This window comes from Trachurus trachurus (genome assembly GCF_905171665.1).
Source record: "Trachurus trachurus genome assembly, chromosome: 18".
Taxonomy (NCBI): Eukaryota; Metazoa; Chordata; class Actinopteri; order Carangiformes; family Carangidae; genus Trachurus; species Trachurus trachurus.
Genome location: NC_139909.1, coordinates 4357798 through 4371532, shown reverse-complemented (window position 1 = coordinate 4371532; position 13735 = coordinate 4357798). Strand labels below are relative to the sequence as shown.

The following is a 13735-nucleotide window of genomic DNA, read 5'->3' as shown; positions in this document are numbered from 1 at the left end:
CATTACAGCGTCTGAATGCCAGTGGTGATTAGACAGTGTAACTGCTCCACCTAGTGGTGGTTTATGGCCATGACACTGCACCAGCTCTTACACATGTACAGGAAATACAGGGATTTATTTATTTTTACTGATAAAAACAATAATTTCGAAATGAATGCAAAGGATCAGATGATACTACTAGAGAATAGAATACAATAGGAAAAAGGTTGGTAACAGTTTTCAAATATCCTATAATGGCCTATAGTGCTTTTCTAGGCACTCAAAACCATTATTCATTCATACCACATTCACTCTGAATGTAGAACTGCACTTAGGGACAAAAAATATATAAGAATAAAGTACATGATTAAATACCTACCTACATGCAAATTAAATACATTTAATTTTGGCAATACTCAGTTATTAATATTAATTATCTGTGTTTCTACACTTCCCGCTTTAGCTTGATATTTGGACCACCTATGGATACATAGGAAAGGAGGAAAGAAGGAAAGAAAGAAAGACAGAAAGAAGGAAAGAAAGATGGAAAGAAAGACAGAAAGAAGGAAAGAAAGAAAGACAGAAAGAAGGAAAGAAAGTCAGTAGGTCAGAAAGACGGAAAGAAAGAAAGAAGGAAAGAAAGAAAGAAAGAAAGAAAGAAAGAAAGACTGTTATTAGACTGGCTAGAGTTACAGCTGTTGTCCTTCATACAGTCTAACATTACAACTGTTTATTGTGTTTTTGTTCCAGTTCTGTAAGAGTGCGAGGAAGCTGTTGCTAAGCCGCCGTGTTGCCAAGGTGACGGCGTTGCTAGGGGCGTGTCTGCTGCTCTACCTGAGAGTCGTGAACACGTACTGCGCCCTGCTGGCCATGCTGCTGCCCTTCCTCATCTGGATGGCCTCCTGAGGAGCGATCTGTGAACATGTACATGTATGACGCAAATAAAGATTGTATTTTTACCAAAAACTCGAGTTCGTAATGTTTGATTTTTTTTATTTAGCCTATATTTATTTTTTCTAAACTTTTATTCATATTCTCCATTGTATAGTTCGTTTCTGTCCGTTTCTAGGTCTCGTCAAGTATTTCTACATCTATTTTAGTGCATTTTTTAAACTTTTTAATTTCATCAGTACATTTTTATTTCATCATATTGTGTCTTATTTAGACATTTACTTAATTTCAATTTATTTCACCTCTTTTAGGTGTGTGATTATATTATATTTTATTTTTTTAATCATTTATTTAATTTATTAATTTAAGTAATACTGTTGTGTTGTTGTATAGGCTGGCTGCCAAGGGACTGCAGTTGGCTAACACTGGCACATTTACAATAATGCCAATTAACGTACACACTGCACCAGTAAAAATAAAATAAATAAATAAAACAATAAATAAATACATTTTATTTGATTACATTTTGGTGAAAACTTTAATTTATTATCTCACTCAAATTAATTAGTTTTTATTCCAGACAAGTTTTTCATTTTATCTATTAATTATTATTATTTTAAATATGTAATGAAATGTATTTTTGTACTTTCTTTTTCATTTTTGTACTATTTATATTGTTTGATTGTGATATGGACCTGTGTCTGAAATAAAGCTTATATATATATTTTAATCATTTTTCACCTGTTTAATTTCGGCGTAGTTTATTTAATTGATTATTTTTTAATTTTCCTCCTTTTTTTTATTGAGCATAACAAACATTTCGGTCCCGCCCCCAGTCCTACGTCACGTCACGTCAGGTCACGTCAGGTAACGTCACGTCACGTCACGTCACGTCAATCAAACTGTCAGACGTCGGAACTTTCTTCATCTTCTCGCAGATTCCGTCTAAAGTGGATTTTAACTCAGCAACAACTTTGTTTTTATCGGTCGCGGATCAAGTTTGTGGCGGCGCAGCGGAGCCAGTCTGCCGGCTGATGGCTGAAGACCGAGGCGGTGAGAGTTTAACTTCACACCGAAACACGTTAACTGTTCATTTAAACCGTTAGAAACCGTTAGAGCAGGTTTTTACCGTTGATGCGCCGCTAGCTTAAAGTTTAGCTGTTAGCATGTTAGCTGTTAGCCTGTTAGCCGTTAGCATGGGGGGTTTTATTTACATGTTTAGTGGTAAAAGCTGTCGGAGTGGCAGGCTGCTCAGTGGTTTTAATTAAGTTTTACAGTATATAGAAAATAAATTAACTTTATTTTATGTTTTTATTTACTTTAAATAACGTTAAATGAACTTTAGCCCCAAATAACAACAACAGTAAAGTTAGCAGCTAAACTTGAAGTCTGAAGTCTGGTAGTTTAAATGGACCAGGAGGGTTTCCACCATGGATGTCATTTATCTGGGCCCAAACTCATAAAAATAATAATAAAAATCAACGTGTTAACACACAGTTCAGAGTCAGACTAGATTATGTGGTCTAATCTGTCCTAACACAAAAGGTAAAACATGATATCAGAGTTAAAGTTGGTTTATTTTCCTTGTTTGGGATAAAATGAGTCTTAAGTAGGATTTTAATCTGTAAAATGAATCAATTTTAGTCAATTTAAAGTCTAGTCAAAGTCCAGGAAAGCGTTTTTCCCCCCCATGCAGTAAGTAAGTTGGCCTGGTGTGTTGTATTTACATATTTACTGGCAAATTAATGTTTTATACATTAATAAAATATAAAATAAAACACTAATCTGAAAGCTAACATTAGTTTAGTGTGTTGCTGCTGTTGCTGATTGGTTATTGGAGTTGGTGGCTGCTCAGTGTTTAATTAATTTGATCAAAATGATCTAGAAAACCTTGTTTTAAATGGACCGGGAGCATTTTTATTTATTTATTTATCATGCATGTCATTATCTAGAGGTTGAAAATCATCTAGTGTATGAATATAACACAGTTCAGACCTGATCATGTGGTAAAATCTGTCCTGACATGAAGGTAAAACCTAATATCAGACATAAAGCTGGTTTATTTTCCTGCTATAATGTCATTTGTTTGGAATAAAATGACTTTTAAATAGGATTTTAATATGGAAAATGAATCAATGGAAGTAGCTATATATCTAAAAAAAGAAAAAAAAGAAAAACCTGGTCAGTGCATAAGAAAATATAAAAATGAAATATTTAAAAGCAATAGAATAGAGGTAGTAGAAAATGTAAATACAATACAATAAACTTAAGTGCAAATGACTAAAGGAATAAAACAGAGAATCAATATCAATGGCAGCCGGTGTAATAAATAAATTATTATTACTCATAGTTCAATAACAACCATCATTTATAAAATATCTACATAGGAAGTTTAAATAAAAGTTTGATGTTTCAGTACAAGTGGCAGTAAGTAACACAGACTCAGTTAATTGACTTTTAATGAGTGAATTACTCAGGTCGTTTGCATGTTAATCAGCTTGTTACCGCAGCAACAGAGGAAACAACTCACATTTAACAGGGAAAGTTGATGTTTAAAAGCTTTTTTTGTGTAGTTTGGGAATTTGGGAACTTTTTTTCTTGGTCAAAAACAGTTGAACTCTTAATTTCTCATCAGTGGAAGGCAGGTTGTTTGGTTTATTGTGTCTCTATGAGTTGCGTCTCTATGTGTGTGTGTGTGTGTCCAGATGTGGACAGAGGTTCAGATCCAGATGTGGAGGTGGAGGTGGAGTCGGGGCGACTCAGCCCCCTGACGGGAGAGGAGGAGTTCAAGGCGTCGTGTGCCAAACACCTGGCTCTGGTGGCGCTGATGGACCGCACCGGCTACGACATGGTGCAGGAGAACGGCCAGAGGAAGTACGGGGGCCCGCCGCCAGGTCTGTGTCTGTGTGTGTGTGTGTGTGTGTGTGTGTGTGTGTGTTAAACTCTGGTTCATCAGTTCATACGTCGCTCCAAAAACACTTCATTCATGTTTCCACTCCTGGTTTTTGTTTATGTTGCAGTTTGTTTTTGTTTTTTTAAAGTCGCTTGGACCCGTTTTTCACGTAGTTAATGAGCACATACAGTACGTCATGTTACCATGGTGTTACGTGATCTATTTGGGAGGCAGCGCCATTTTGAACTTACAAGCTATTGGTTGCCATGGACGACAGCAGTGCGTAGAGTAGACCGAGTACAGACAGGAAAGAGTCGTTTGAATCAGGCGGCGGCGAACGCTACAGGGAAAAACTAGATGTGACAAAGATCCAAGATAGAAATTATCACCATTATTATATTAAATCATTTTACACACGTGAATGTGTAAAATCAAATATGGTCAAAATATAATTGTGTTACTAATTATATAAACAACATATTTAAAGTATCTATTAATATCAGACCAATTAGTTGTTTTTTTATCTTTTTTTTTTCTCTCACAAATGATGCGTTAACATTTAAAGTCCTATCTTCCTAATTCCTGTTGTGTAACTTTGTTTTCACTCCGTGCTTGTTGCGCTGAACTGCCGACATGGTTCTGACATCATCTTTTTTGGGAAGTGAGGGTATTTAGGAACCTTTATGACTAAATAATTGCAGCGTTTAATACAGTGATTAATTGTGTGTTTGTCAGAACAGAGCCGATCCTAAAGGCTGAACAACAGCAGCTCAAGTTGGAGACTGAAACAAAGTTGTGTCCTTTGATTTGTTGATTGAGTTTATGTAAATCCACCAATCACATCTATAGATACAGTAACATGTAGGAAACACAGTCTGGTGTTGAGGCTGTTTCAGTCACATGACCTGTAGAAAGAGCAGGGAGCTGATCAGCTGTGACTCTGGATGTTTCAGCTGCTTCACTGTAGAAACCTGTTTCTAAAGTCTAAAGTCTTCATCCTGTGAAGCTCTGAGCTGCTCTGGTTCTGAGTGTTTGATAAGATAAAGAAACAAAACACCTGCGTTTACAACTGTAAACCCAGTAAAAGTCAAATGTAGAGGATCAAAAGAAACTGCAGCACAGAGGTCCATTTATGATCAATACAGTTACTGTTGATTGTAAACCAGCAGATCTGACTCTGTACAGTGATTCAGTTTATCTCTATAGTGTTTTATAACTGAATGTGTCAGTGTTGAGGTGGATTTAGTGAACTGTGTTTGTATTTTATTGTATTTTTTGTAAGTATGTGTCTGTCAGTGTTTAGTTGAGCAGAGTGAAGTGTGTGTTTTAGGTCTGATGTTAACAGCTTTGACAAGTCTTAAAAGTGATAAAAAAAAAAACTAAAACAACGGGTCGTAGCGATTATAAAGAGCTGTAATGTGTGTGTGTTAACGTGTGTTACTGTGTGTGTTACTGTGTGTGTGTTTCAGAGTGGGAGGGGCCGCCCCCCCCGCGCGGCTGTGAGGTCTTCGTGGGTAAGATCCCCAGAGACATGTACGAGGACAAACTGGTTCCTCTGTTTGAGAGAGCTGGACACATCTACGAGTTCAGACTGATGCTGGAGTTCAGTGGAGAGAACCGCGGCTACGCCTTCGTCATGTACACCAACAGGTACACACACACACACACACACACACACACGGTAACACATGGTGCTGTAGACGTGCTGAGCAGGGACCGAAGTTGGTGAAACTGTGAAAAGGGCTCAGATTTAAAGTTCAGGAGGAAATCCATCCCATTCAGAAGCAGATGTGACCTGATCAGACTGAACCGATCAGAGGTCCATATTGATCTGAGCCCTGTGTGGTGAGTGGTGGAGCCTCCTGTGGGCTTCTGGGATTGATTGGGATTAGTTTAGGCCTGGGACCCGGAAAAAAATCAATTAATCGCACAATAAATGAAAAAAACATTCAATATATTACCATGTGCATGTGTGTTTGTTTTCCTGGTCTCTGTCCTCCAACCAGGCTGGATGACAAGAGGCTTCAGTCTGTGCATGAACACAGTGAAGCCTCTTGTCAGTCATCAGCCTCTTTGAGCCTGGTGAGGAGCAACGCAAGGTAACGTAGTAGAAATGAGGAGGGAAAAAGGATGATTGCAAAGCTAAATGCCACCGCCCCGGTGTGGGAATGTTTATGCTTCACACCAGGACGCTGAAGTTGGCTTCAATAGGGCTTCAAGGTCTCCGGCACAGGTCGTTTCATACACCGAGTCAGCAACCAAGGAATCGTCACTTCCAGTCAGAGCCGTGAGGGAAAACAAACCGATTCCCCCATAGACATATAACTGTGAAAACGCGGCATTTTAAACCTTTGTCTAACGCTTGTCCGCTGTCATGTCTTAGTCTGAATCACTTGTATCTGCTGACAAAGAGCTAGATATTAAAAAACTCTTCACGATCCGGGCCGATTGTTGTCCGTACTAGGGTTGCACGGTATACCGGTACTAGAGTGGTACCGGGGTACTAACGCATTTAAAACGGTACCATACTGCGCTTAGATGGGACCGGTACTTTCATTCTGCGCCGCCAGCAGCGGTGACGTCGCCGCGTGAAGTCGCCGCATTGTAATTTGAGCCGCGAGGAGCGAGAGAGCGAGTCACAAACGAAGCAAGGTGCCTTTTTTTCTTACCGTTACAGCGCCACCTGTCCATGTGCCTGTGTTTGTGTGTGTGTCTGTGTGTGTGCGCCAGCGCGCGCGTGAGAGAGACGGGCCGCCACAGACTCGTTAATTAATGCAAACACTGCTGGTGGGTACGTTTCGTTTCTACCGCGCACCACCACTGGCATGCTCTCTCTCTCTCTCTCTCTCTCTCTCTCTCTCTCTCTCTCTCTCTCTCTCTCTCTCTCTGTGTGAGTGAACACAGCGAAGCAGCGCTACGCAGAGATGAGGGGGGGGGGCAGAATCAATTTGGTCTGGGGAAACAATAGGTGTGTGTTTGAGTAACATGAACGTTTGTGTTTCATTCTATAAACTACTGATAACAATTTCTCCCAAATATTACAACTGGTCAAAATAACAAAAAAGATGCAGTGTTTTCAGACCTCAAATAATGCAATAATAATAATAAAGCCAATAATGACATTTTTTGTGTTCTCTTTTTATTTGGAAAAGTACCGAAAAGTACCGAAAAGTATCGAAAAACATTTTGGTACCGATACCGGTACCAAAATGTTGGTATCGTGACAACACTAGTCCGTACATTTTAAAATATTGGCTCTTTCCCAGTCAGTCACATCCGTCTGTCTATGGAGGAAGTGTTTGTCTTCCCCCACAGCTCTGACCGGAAGTGACGTTTCCTTGGTTACCGACTCGGTGTATTGTCGTAGATGTTTAATATACAGTAATTCTGTCTAGTTTAGCTGCTGCTCCTTTTCTTCCACTGCCTCTCTCTATGTAAGCTACAGCTCGGTGTCCCGCCCCAGAACCATAACAAGAACTTAGTCCCATCAATACTATAAGTTAACTCATTGGCTGCCATTGACGTCGATAGACGTCAATTGCGTTTTTCAACGGGAAGGGCTGGAGGAAGGTCTGGCGGAGCTTGTCCATCAATATCAGGCTTGTAAACTAGTGTAAAGATGTGTAGCGGCCTGTAGGGGGCAGTAGTGCCCTCTTTGGATGAGAGATCAGCATGTATTACGGTATGAGAAGAAGAAGCGAGATGACAATGCTAAAGAAACTTATGCACGGAGCCTATGTGTTCCGCACGTCGGCACATTATGTACCGTGTGTGTCGCGGTAGTTCGGAGAGGAAGAGGGTCGCGATCGTGAGAAAACGACGGAGATCATTGAAAAAGACACCGACGCTGGACACCGGCGATCAAGCCGGGCCGAGTGGTGAGAATCAGCAGCTGACGGTGCGTCACCACAGACCAGAGCCCAGCTCAACTGACGGCTCGGTGGACGTGACCCGAGCGATTCCGTCCGGATCAACCAGGAGCAGCAGAGACCCATCCCCACGCTCCAGAAAGACATGAAGGTAATAATATAATACATCAATGGTAAAAATAATAAAATAAACTAACTTGCTAGCGAGCTAACTTTTACTGCTTAGAGAAGGGCGGATCGCTTTGATCGGAAAGGTTAAAAAAAAAAAAAAAAAACTCCACATCACACTTGACTACATCTAAGAGATGTATTTTTATGGTAATTCTATATATTTCTATAATTTACAGGTGGTGGATCGAGCAGTGGTCGACCATGGGGCAGAGGTCATGTGACAGCTACAAACGTACAAAAAAGTTAATGCATTTTTACTGATATTTGTAAATAAATTATTATTTTGCCATCAAAAGTCCTTTCTCAGTGTTGTTTTTGTTGTTTTATAGAAGGAGAACACTGTTCAGATGTGTGAGGTGTCACTAAAGCAAAAAATATCAACGTCAAAGTCACTGTTCTGCTTGACATGTTTCTTTCCACAAAAAGCTTGTTTTCTCAGTGTTTTGGTCAAAAACTGCTGTTTTTGGTGAAACCAGCCTACGTTCTACTGCTGTTTACAAAAGAACGGAAAAAGGTAGAAACAAACTTTTTTTTTCCTATTGAACAAAGAGAGTCTACTTTTCTCTTGGTAGTTTCGGTGTTTATATAGTCATAGAACACAATATTCTGTGGGTCTTATAAGATCGTTCAAAATGCTCTAAAATGGCTGGCAGTATGGGGCTCTCTGATCTGAAAATGGCTGGCAGCCAATGAGTTAATTGAAAAAAAGAAAAAAAAGTCACTCCTCATGTTGTCAACACGTGGAGGCGTGTCGTCACGTGCAGACTTCCTCTAGCAGCACTAAGTTACATTAAAAAAAAGCACGGCGAAGCGCTCTCTGCTGTTTGGCTGCACGTGTACAAAAAGCCTTCACAATGTTAAAGTTATTCTTACCTTTCTGGCACAAAACTTTGAAAATCAGCAGCTCCACCTCCCTCCAAGGCCTCCCTCCTTTTCTTCAAAGTCTCCGTGTGTTTCAGACCCAGATTAGGATTTGTTTTGTAAAGAGAACTGAGTGTCTCAGTGTTGGACTGGAGCTGAGAGAGGAACAGACACACAAAAACTGCAAAAACTCAAAATCTTTCCAAGAATATTTGTCTCATTTCTAGTCAAAACTGATCTCTTTTCACTTAAAATAAGACTCATCACCTAAAAATGAACTTGTTTTTAGATCATTTTCACTTGATTCAAACAATTTGTCACTTGAAATAAGAAGAAAAATCTGCCAGTGAAAGCAAGTTTATTGTGCCACTTTCAGATTTTTCTACTTATTTCAAGTTAAAATGCTTGAAAGAAGTAAAAAGTGTCTAAAAACAAGCTACTTTTAACTTATTTTAAGTAGAATGAGATTAGTTTTGACTAGAAATGAGACAAATATTCTTGGTGACTGTTTTATTTTGAGTCTTTATCTTCACGTTTGGACATGAAACAGTTTCCAGTTTTTTCCCAATAATTCCCACGCTGGGAAAGTTTCCAATGTGGATTATTTCTAAAAGTCCCGCAGCTAAACTTCCAATAAAAACAAATCCCCTGACTGTGATTCATGAGGTATTAATTGATTGATTGATTGGTTGGTTGGTGATGTATTATGGGATGTGTGTGTGTGTGTCTCCAGGGAGGCGGCCCAGAGAGCGATCCAGATGTTGGACAACTACGAGATCCGTCCGGGGAAGTTCATCGGAGTGTGTGTGAGCGTGGACAACTGTCGCCTCTTCATCGGCTCCATCCCCACGGACAAGAGGAAGGAGGACATCATGGACGAGATGAAGACGGTAACACACGCACACACACACACACACACACACACTGATGGGTGGGAGAAAAAATCGATTCACATAAATATCGCGATATCCTTTTTGACGATTTTTAAATCGATTTTTTTTTTTTTTTTTAATTTTTTTGAAATATTGTCCAACACTGCAAAAACTCAAAACTCAACATCTTACCAAGAATATTTGTCTTATTTCTATTCAAAACAATCTTATTCTACTTAAAATAAGACTCATCACATTAAAAGTAGCTTGTTTTTAGACATTTTTTACTTCTTTTCAAGCAGATTTTCACTTGAAATAAGTAGAAAAATCTGATAGTGGAGCAAGTTTTTCTTTCTTATTACAAACACAAAAAAAACACTTTCTACTTATTTCAAGTGAAAATTAGTTTGAAACAAGTGAAAATGATCTAAAAACAAGTTCATTTTTAGGTGATGAGTCTTATTTTAAGTGGAAAGAGATTAGTTTTGACTAGAAATGAGACATTTTGACAAGAAAGAAGACAAATATTCTTGGAAAGATTTTGAGTTTTTGCAGTGAATGTGCATTTGTTCGCCTTTTTTTTACATCCAGAGAGTTTTGAAAAGGGTTTAAGTTTATAACTTTATAATGGAGTATGTTCATTTATAGGCTCCTACAGTATTTGTGTGCAGATAAATAAATTCAGACTAAAAATCATAGAGAGAATCGGCAATATCGTAGAATCGCAATTTAAATTGAATCGCCATCCAAAAAAATCGTAGAAGAATCGAATCGGGAGAAAAGCATATCATCGTCCCAGCCCTAACACACACACACACACACACACACACACACACACACACACACACACACACACACACACACACACACACACACACACAGGAGGCTGTTGAACATGTCCCTGTCTCCTAGGTGACGGACGGCGTGGTGGACGTCATCGTGTGTCCCAGCTCGTCGGAGAAAGGGAAGAACCGCGGCTTCGCCTTCGTGGAGTACGAGTCCCACAAGGCTGCCGCCATGGCCCGCAGGAAGCTGATCGCTGGTAGCCATGACGATGATGATGATGATGATGATGATGACATCACGCACACACATTCATTCACATTCAGTCCAAACACTGAGGACAGAGGTCACGATGACATCACAGATGACATCATACAACACTTTAACAGTCGCTAATCCAAGAGGGACAGACAAGTCGCTCCTCCTCTTCTTCTTCCTCCTCCTTTTCCTCCTCCTCTTTCTCCTCTTCTTCCTTCTTTGTTCTCTTCCTCTTCTTCCTCCTCTTCCTCCTTCTCTTTCCTCCTCCTCCTCTTCCTTCTTCTTCCTCCTCTTCTTCCTCCTCCTCTTATTATTCCTCCTCCTCCTTCATCTTTCTTCGTTCTCTTCCTCTTCTTCCTCCTCCTCCTCCTCCTCCTCCTCTTTCATCCTCCTCCTCCTCTTTCTCCTCTTCTTCCTCCTCCTTCATCCTCCTTCTCTTTCTCCTCTTCTTCCTCCTCCTTCATCCTCCTCTTTCTCCTCTTCTTCCTCCTCTTCTTCATTCTCCTCCTTCTTCCTCCTCCTCTTTCTCCTCTTCTTCCTCCTTCTCTTTCTCCTCTTCTTCCTCCTCCTTCATCCTCCTCTTTCTCCTCTTCTTCCTCCTCTTCTTCATTCTCCTCCTTCTTCCTCCTCCTCTTTCTCCTCCTCCTCTTCCTCCTCTTTCATCCTCCTCCTCCTCTTTCTCCTCTTCTTCCTCCTTCTTCCTCCTCCTCTTTCTCCTCCTCTTCTTTCTTCTCCTCCTCCTCCTCCTCCTCCTCCTCCTCCTCCTCCTCCTCCTCCTCCTCCTCTCCAGTATAGTGTTCAGCCTATAGTTTGCCCTCCTCCATAAAAGCAGAATTTACAGCAGTACCAAATGAAGTGACCAGCTGGTTGTTTAATGGTGGACGAGGCCGAGCGGCGCTGTGATCCAGTCCAAACCGGAACTAGAAGTTGTTCTTCTCCGTGTATCTTCGCCGCTCCGTCCCGGTGATCTGATCTACCGGCAGTTTGTGATCCACCATGAAGAGATCATTTAAAAAAGTATTTATATATATTTATATTAAACCAAGTGGATTAAAACTGAACCAGTATAAAAGACAAGAATCATTCACTTCACAATTCATTCATTTATTAAAACTGAGACGTTAATAATTAGAAGAAGAAATAACAACAATAATCAAACAGCTACAGTGTTTCACTTCTCATTGACTGCGTTTACATGCACTTCAGTACCCCGATTTCAATCGGGTTTTTTAAGTACCCCGAATTTGTGTTTGCGCATGTAAACACCATTTCCCGATTCCAGAAATCGGGATAAGCTCATATCCCGATTTTGAGAAACCCGATTTTGCTGCCCGGAGAACTCCGAAAGAAATCAGGATACTGGAGCATGTAAACACAGTACCCCGATATCTGAAAGCTGCTCAGCCAGCTGACGTAACTGTTACCATAGATACGTTACGTAACAAAATGGCGGCGACAACAAGAGCGCATTCTGGAGCGACGAGGAGACTATTACGTTTTTTTGTTCGTTTTTTTCATGCGAGAAAGTAACTGTTTAGATCCCCAATGTGCGGCCGGTTTATCCACATGACGGCTGTTTACAAGTTTGCTACGACGTTTTTCGGAGGAGTGAAGCTCCACCTGTGTGAGCTGTGACCGGGACATCACAGAGGCAGCAACCCCGTCTCCTGACGTGCTCGCCGGCCAGACTACTCCCTCACCCTGGGAGAGAAGACGGTCGTTAATTAACTTACCCGTAGGTTTTTAGATGTTTACTGCCGGCTGGTTATATTATTTTTAGGAGATAAATGCTGGTTTCATTGATGAAATCTAATAATTGTGGCAGTTGCCTTAGTTGCCCTTGTTTGAATGAAAAGTGAAGCTTCATGTGTGTATTGGAGGAGCAGCGCTGCCTGGAGGCTCTGTAGCCTAACGTGTGTACAGAAATCACCACTTTTACATCAATAAATGCATGTTTTACAATGGACCGATCAGTCTGCATTGAATTTACCTTTCTTTTATTAAGTTATATAACATGGCAGCATTTTTAATTTGTAAATTTTCGGACCTATATTTCCTAGTAGTTGCGCTTCCTGTTGTAAATAATAAACATGAATGAAACACACATACGCACGTAAGACGCAGTAATCAGAAACCGGGATACTGTATTTATCATGTATACAGGGATACTGAATAACCGGGTTTCTCTAACTTCATGTAAACACCATACCCCGAATTTGATCAATAATCGGGGTACTTAAAAAACCCGATTAAAACCGGGGTACTGAAGTGCATGTAAACGCAGTCATTGATTTTACATTAATATATAATATTATGTAAATAAAAGACATAAATAATCAGGTTTAATGAATGAGGAGCTGGTTCCTCTGTTACTACACACTGAGTCACTTCCTGTGTGTGTCCAGCAGAGGGAGCTACAGCTCCACACAGACACACACACACACACACACACACACACACACACACACACACACACACACACACACACACACACACACACACACACACACACACACACACACACAGTCACAGGTCAGTTGATCAGCTCGATGTCGATCCAGTTATTGATCGGCCAGAGGGGGCGGAGCCTGAGCAGCTCATTGATCTCTGCTGCTTCACCTCCGCTCCCTGTCATCAACAGGGTTTCCCCACAGGGGCCACGACCGACCCCCCACACACTGCTCCCCCTCCTCCTCCTCCTCCTCCTTCTCCTCCTCTTCCTCTTCTTCCCTCCTCTTCCTCTTTCTTCTCCTCCTCCTTTTCCTCTTCTTCTTCCTCCTCCTCCATCTTCCTCATCCCTCCTCTCCTTCTTTCTCCTCTTCCTCCTTTTCCTCTTCTTCTTCCTCTTCCTCCTCCTCCTCCCTCTTCGTCCTCCTCCTCCTCCCTCTTCGTCCTCCTCCTCCTCTCTCCTCCTCCTCCTCTTCTTCCTCCCTCCTCCTTCTCCTCTTCTTCCTCCTCCTCCTCCTCCTTTTTCTTCCTCCTCCTCCCGCCTCCTCCTCCTCTTCTTCCTCCTCCTCCTCCTCCTTTTTCTTCCTCCTCCTCCCGCCTCCTCCTCCTCTTCTTCCTCCTCCTCCTCCCTCTTCGTCCTCCTCCTCCTCTCTCCTCCTCCTCCTCCTCTTCTTCCTCCCTCCTCCTTCTCCTCTTCTTCCTCCTCCTCC

General features: G+C 41.1%; 2 protein-coding genes across 2 annotated transcripts in view; both read left to right on the top strand.

Annotated features, from left to right (window-relative positions):
- LOC311001554 (lecithin retinol acyltransferase-like) overlaps window positions 1–885 on the top strand; it is a gene marked incomplete at its 3' end in the record, with an annotated part of 28852 nt that extends 27967 nt beyond the window's left edge. Inside the window, exon 8 of the mRNA XM_083992638.1 lies at window positions 730–885. Coding sequence (XP_083848764.1) covers window positions 730–885 — 156 coding nt within the window. The remainder of the gene's footprint in view (window positions 1–729) is intronic.
- Window positions 886–1904: 1019 nt separating this feature from the next.
- Window positions 1905–13735, top strand: part of rbm46 (RNA binding motif protein 46) — a gene marked incomplete at both ends in the record, with an annotated part of 42782 nt that continues 30951 nt past the window's right edge. The window contains 5 exons of the mRNA XM_083992637.1: window positions 1905–1923; window positions 3576–3764; window positions 5233–5413; window positions 9398–9554; window positions 10449–10578. Coding sequence (XP_083848763.1) covers window positions 1905–1923; window positions 3576–3764; window positions 5233–5413; window positions 9398–9554; window positions 10449–10578 — 676 coding nt within the window. The remainder of the gene's footprint in view (window positions 1924–3575; window positions 3765–5232; window positions 5414–9397; window positions 9555–10448; window positions 10579–13735) is intronic.